This window comes from Castanea sativa, chromosome 8 (genome assembly GCF_040712315.1).
Source record: "Castanea sativa cultivar Marrone di Chiusa Pesio chromosome 8, ASM4071231v1".
NCBI lineage: Eukaryota > Viridiplantae > Streptophyta > Magnoliopsida > Fagales > Fagaceae > Castanea > Castanea sativa.
This window is the reverse complement of record NC_134020.1, coordinates 46,936,869-46,943,171: the sequence shown is the minus strand read 5'-3', so window position 1 is coordinate 46,943,171 and position 6,303 is coordinate 46,936,869. Positions and strand designations below refer to the sequence as shown.

General features: G+C 31.8%; 1 protein-coding gene across 3 annotated transcripts; it reads left to right on the top strand.

Annotated features, from left to right (window-relative positions):
- Positions 1-351: 351 nt before the first annotated feature.
- LOC142605535 (LEAF RUST 10 DISEASE-RESISTANCE LOCUS RECEPTOR-LIKE PROTEIN KINASE-like 2.1) lies at positions 352-4,663 on the top strand. 3 transcript variants are annotated; one of them, XM_075776938.1, is made up of 4 exons: positions 608-743; positions 863-1,159; positions 3,156-3,206; positions 3,314-4,663. In XM_075776938.1, exons 2-4 carry the CDS (start codon positions 919-921, stop codon positions 4,459-4,461), a joined length of 1,440 nt encoding a protein of 479 aa, XP_075633053.1. In that variant the 5' UTR covers positions 608-743; positions 863-918; the 3' UTR covers positions 4,462-4,663. The 3 variants fall into 3 exon arrangements, with proteins under 3 accessions (XP_075633051.1, XP_075633050.1, XP_075633053.1); XM_075776936.1 differs by having other exon boundaries at positions 352-1,159; positions 3,165-3,206; XM_075776935.1 differs by having other exon boundaries at positions 352-1,159.
- The last annotated feature ends 1,640 nt before the right edge of the window (positions 4,664-6,303 follow it).

Genomic DNA, 6,303 nt, shown 5'->3' with positions numbered 1-6,303 from the left:
TAAGAATAAATAAGAAAAAATAATTAAAAATGAGAAGTAATTAAGTAATATATGTCTAGTGAGGAAAAATAATACTGTAATAAAAAATAATAAAATGTTGAAAATTGTGTTGTATTAAACAGTGTGATTAGTCAAAGGAATCAAGCTACTGCCCAATCTGTAGTAGTTTTATTATAATATATATATATATATATATTTTTTTTTTATAGTTTTTCCTTTTTAGTTTTTTTTATTAGCATAAAAAAATTTGGTCCCATAAGGTGGCGCCGCCGTGATTACAAAGTCAATAAAAATCTCGAAGTCCTACCACTGCACTTTCCTATTGCTCTCTTCACCGCAATCTATGATCTAATTTATTTATTTTTTTACTTCAACCCCAACATTACTACTCCAATGAGGGGCCATGACCCTTCTCAGGAAATGAATTCCAGGCTTCTCTCATCTTCTCCAAATTCTCTTGTTTATTCATTTTTCATATTCTTCATCTTCATCAATAACATTGATCTATCTCTTTGCAAAGATGATTCATACTCAAACTGTAGCAAAAACATTTTCTCTTGTGGAAACATCAACAACATTAGCTTTCCTTTCTGGGGAGAAAATTATACTGGTTGTGGCTATCCAGGACTAAAGCTCAATTGCACGGAAAATGTTACTACCATGGAGATTATGAACGTGACTTACCGTGTGTTAGATGTGAATCTCAGTGCCCAGATACTCACAATTACGAGGGAGGACTACTGGTCTGGTTTTTGTTCACCAGAGTTCACAAACACTACCTTGGATTTCACACTCTTTGATTTTGGTAATGGTAATTTGCAGAATCTTACATTAACTTATGGTTGTGCTTTGTCTTCGATAGCTGAACCTAGACAACTCACTTGCTCCACAACTACTGGGTCATTGTTTGATGTGCACATGAAATGGGGAGCTCTTGGTCCTGATGAGAATTGTGAAACAAGTGTGATTATTCCAGTTCGGTACAGTGAGTCCTTAGACACATTGGATTGGTCAAAATTGGAGCAATCTATGAAAGAAGGATTTGATGTGAAATTGAAGGTGGATTCCTCAGCATGTAGAAACTGCATCAAATCCGATGGAGTTTGTGGTTATGACCTCAAGTTGAATCAAGAAATGTGCTATTCACAATCTAAACCAGGTAATTAAGTTCCTTCACCAAGTTTTCATTACTTGATGAGAAATAACTTATTTGTATATTTTTTTACTCTTAAAGTTTGGAGCTTCAGTTATTTTGTTCATTTTGCATTGTTTTAAGGTAGTCTACTATTTTGTCCCTAATTTAGGTAGCTCTCTAATGGGCTTCTTGACCTCTGTTTTACCACTTTTGCATCAATGTTATTATTTTGGGAAATAGGGTACCTCACCTCACAATTTACCAATTCAAGGAAGAAAAGTAGAATTTACCATTTACATTTTGTATCAAACCTCTCTTTATACTTCATTTTCTAATTTGGTCTCCTTCTCTATTATTTATTAGCTTTAAGTATTCATATTAAATTGGAGTTACAACACTTAAGCCTTCAATTGATAACTAATTAATTAGCTTTTTTATGGGCTTTAATTAATTAGCTATTTGATTGCATGTTTGGGCCATTTTGAGATGGAAATTTAATATTGATTTTATTTATTTATTTAGATTACAAAATGCCTCGAGATTGGTCTTTATATTATACTATTAACTAGAAAGTTAACCATTCGTTAGTAATTTTTTATTTATTTATGAATTTCACCTATATTATATGTTGATCATTGACTTATGACTTTGCTAGCTTTCATACTTCTAGAATGCAAATTTTTAAATAAATAATTTGATAGTTGGAGCAGAGAGATTTGAACTTTAGAGTAATTGATTTTTTACTTCCAACAGGATAGAAGGATTTGAACCCTAAATGCATAGACACACTAAAAAGTACAAACCAATTGAATTACAAAGCTCTTGGTATCTCTTTTGAAGTTTAAATAAAACTTCTCCTAAATATTTGTATAAATAATAATCTCCATTTGAAGTTCCTATAAACACCTAAAACACATCAGATAAATTTATAGCCTATTATATTGTTCCTTCCTTAAGGGAGAATAATATCAATTTGTCAATGTCAGTAGTTAGGTAGGAATCTTGTTTTGAAAATAGAATATTCCTTTAAAAACGTCAATCATGGACCTGTGTGTCTATTTATAGAAATCTAAAAAAAGTGTTATTTATACAAACTTTTAGGAGAGTATTAGTTCAATAAACCTTAAAGATTGTTGGTCTAATTTACATTAATATATATAAAGAAAATTGACATCTACATGCACATCTCTTAACGTATAAATATGATTGTAGGTTCTAGTTAGCTTAACTGGTAAAGTCTCTGATAGTTAAATAAGAGATTTAGAATTCAATCTCTGTCTATATCAAAAATTGATTAGTGTCTTAGTTTAATGATATAAAGCTATTATCAAAAGCAGAAATCATCCTTTTGTTCATTAGGTCTTATTCGGTTGTACCTTTAAGCATTCTTTAACTTTAATTTGTTTTTGGTTATTCTATCTAATTTTATTTAATTTCGCATTAGGTTTTTTTTTTTTTTTTTGTATTTTTTTCACTTTTCAAAACGTTGTGGTTTTGATGGACTTAATGGTGCAGATTAGATAGAAGAATTACATCGGAACAAAAGGAAGTTAAATAATTGAAATGAAAAAAAAATGTTTTAGCATTGAATTAAAAATATATCAAAATTACACAATTTATAATTGAACCTTTTTAAATATAATCATTCCTCACCTTTCAGTGGTAGTTGAGTTTATCAAGTTGAGAGGTGCTACGTCCACAACATTTTTACAACATTTTTACAACAAATCATAGGTGGTTAGTTGTTATTGGTTCAAATTTGAACCTAACACTAAGATTACTTTTTTGCCCTATCAAGTTTGTTTCAAATTCTTTTCCAACCATCTTTAAAAAATAATAATAGGAATGCAATTAACATGACTCAACAATTTCTAAACTTGAAACTTTACATATGTGCTTAATTCTTCTTAAGCCATCAATAAATAGGAATGTAATTAACCTCCTAGTGCCTTGAACCCTCAATTGGTTAAAGATATATAACATTATCTTCCAAACAACTGCTCATACTAAGATAATGCAGGTTCTACAGGATTACCCTTCGTGCAGACACCAAAGTTCAAGATTCTAATAGGTATGTCATATAATAATCAGTGTGAACCATTTCATGGGAAGCAAACACCTTTCTATTTCTTTTGTTTAGAATGATTTACATGATTAAATTCCACCCTTTCAATATAGGTGCTTCGGCTGGTGTTGTTGGGATCATAGTCCTCTCTGTTGTGATGATTTGCTACCTTAGAAGAGAACAGTTATCAATCATGATCGTGATGAAGAAAAAGAACACGACAGAGAATCAATATGCCAAGGCATTCATAAAGAATCAAGGTTCACTCCAACCTAAGCGATATAGTTATTCAGAGATTAGGAAAATGACCAATTCGTTCAAAGAAAAACTAGGCCAAGGAGGATATGGCAGCGTATACAAAGGAAAGCTATTGGATGGCCGTCTAGTTGCAGTGAAAGTCATAAAAGAGTTAAAAGGTAGTGGTGAAGAATTCATTAACGAGGTTGCTAGCATTAGTAGAACTTCTCATGTTAACATAGTCACTCTTTTGGGTTATTGTTATGGAACAAGTAAAAGAGCTTTAGTCTATGAATTTATGCCTAAGGGATCTCTAGATAAGTTCATAAACAACCAAGGACCTTCAGGAACAAATTGTCAATTGGAAAGGGAAGCACTCTTCCAAATTGCAGTTGGCGTTGCTCGAGGATTAGAGTACCTACACCGTGGTTGTAGCATAAGGATTTTGCATTTTGACATAAAACCTCAAAATATTCTTTTGGATGAAGATCTTTGTCCAAAAATATCTGATTTTGGACTTGCAAGACTATGCCAAAGGAAAGATAGCATTGTATCCATGCTTGGTACTAGAGGAACTATAGGGTACATTGCACCAGAGGTTTTTAGTCGAGGCTTTGGAGGAGTCTCATACAAGGCTGATGTCTATAGCTATGGAATGTTGGTTCTTGAAATGCTTGGAAAAAGAAAGAATCTCGACATAGGAGCATCTCTTACTAATGAGAAATATTTTCCGGATTGGATTTACCAAGAACTAAATCTAGTTGAGAATGTTGGAAATAACATTGAAATGGCAGAGGAGGTAGAGGAAATGGAATGGAAGATGATATTAGTGAGTTTGTGGTGCATTCAAAGTGCTCCCACAGATCGACCGTCAATGACTAAAGTGGTGGAGATGTTGGAAGGTAGGCTTCAATCTATCGAAATTCCACCGAAGCCCTTCTTATCTTCTTCTAAAATGTCTCCTCCTAAAATGTCAACATCGATGTCCATACAAAATTCTTCAACAACATCGATGTCCATATAAAATTCTTCAACAACATCGTTTACATAAAAAAGGAAAAACAAAAAAACTATGGAAACCTATCCGTTCTTTTTTGGATAGAAAAATAGAGTTGTTGCTCACTTTATTTTTTTTTTTATAATTGTTGCTCGCTATTGTTGAGTAATTGTTTATGCCAAAGACTAAATACACGTATTTAATTTATTGGATAAACAATTTTACTTCACAATCTTCTTACATAAATTAATGTCTTTTCATTAGTCATATAAGGATTACATAGCTGTGTTTCTACTCATCAATTAATCAGCAAATATGAATTCACATCATCTGGTCACATTGACTGTAATACACATAGCTTTTGCTGTTATACTATTGTGCTTCTGACTGACATACTGATATTCTATATAGTTAGAGGATCCACGAATGAGAGAAGGTAATGAAGCACCTGACAACCCAACTTTAAACTAGATACAATTAGCAAAAACTGTACTTTGTTTTGCATGAATTTTAAAAATTCTGATAAGTTGCATTTTGAATGTTGCGTAATGACTGTCAATAGCTCTTATAAACAAAATAAATGGAATTGCCCCAGTTGAATAATTTAACTGTTCAAGAAATGAAACCCAGAAAGTTCTAATAATTAAGTACTCTGTATCAATTGTATGGGATTACCTTACAAAAGATGTGGTCCTTCTGCTCTATTTTTTTTAATATAAGTAACTGTATTAAGAAGAATGAGGGGACCCTAACCCATCTCTACCTTCTGCTCTATTCCTCCCCAATTAAGAAGATGAGAAGACATGTTTTTTTATGTTTGCCCAAATACCAAGAGTTTTGCCTTCTTTGTTTCATGGAGCTAGATAGTTTTTTTTTTTTTTTTTTTTTTGTGTGCTTACAACTGCATTTTAAGAGTCTCAAAACACTAGGTCATTGCACAAAGTCTCTTTATCCTTAGAATGATGAATTTAATTCAAGGCTGCTACTTAAGTTTTTACTAATAATCATTGAGTTTATTCACATAGTTGGGACCAACTAGGTAATCTATCTTTTGGTTTGAGTAACTGGAATGCCACTCCAAATTTGTTGAAACTCTTTATGCCTTTTATTTTTTGGCAATATGATACTATTCTTTTTCGGCAATTGATTGTGACATCACCTCTCCAACTTCATAAAATTGCAGCACTAAACTATTTCTCATCATTCTGGAAGAAATTTGTGGCCTACCTATATATCATCACCAAATATCTCATATATAATATGATTTTTCGCATTGACTATCCATCTTTTTAAAATATAATATGGAGGGACAAAGTTTACTAGAGATTTCTTCACAAAACAATTCCAATAAATTCAAACATATAACATGTAAAAGTTGTTTTTATAAGTTCAATTTTAACTTCATAAATTGGACTTCTTTTCCTAAGAGGGACCACCTTATATATTTTCTTCATTCCTTCCTCGCAATCTTTAGATGCCTTGTATTTTTTGCTGCCCTTTGCTTCTATCTGGTAACATGTTTTCAAATTTAGTTTTGAAGCTTTTGTCTTTACATCTTCTCATTTCTCCCAAAGATAATTGCATATTTAAGACCTTTTCATGCATCACTTATTGTTGTACTTGAACAAACATAATCATTAAAAAACTTATTCATACTTTCACTCCTTGGAGTTGTTGACATCCCAACCACAAAATGTCATTCTCAAGTAAGCTGGAATCCATTTTTCACGTTGCATGTAAAGAATTTTCAACTTGTTATTATCCCCCAACTTATACTTGTCTTAAGCTCATCTTATTCTAATTGAAACTCTTCAATAGTGATTAGATCATGAATGCAATAGTGAAATTCCCTTTGAAAAAGTGAATATT

Excerpts from the sequence above, each read along its gene's own strand:
- LOC142605535 (XM_075776935.1), top strand. The coding sequence starts at position 394 with ATGAGGGGCCATGACCCTTCTCAGGAAATGAATTCCAGGCTTCTCTCA. Across the intron at positions 1,160-3,155 it reads CTATTCACAATCTAAACCAG|GTTCTACAGGATTACCCTTC; the intron begins GTAATTAAGTTC and ends AAGATAATGCAG. Across the intron at positions 3,207-3,313 it reads AAAGTTCAAGATTCTAATAG|GTGCTTCGGCTGGTGTTGTT; the intron begins GTATGTCATATA and ends CTTTCAATATAG.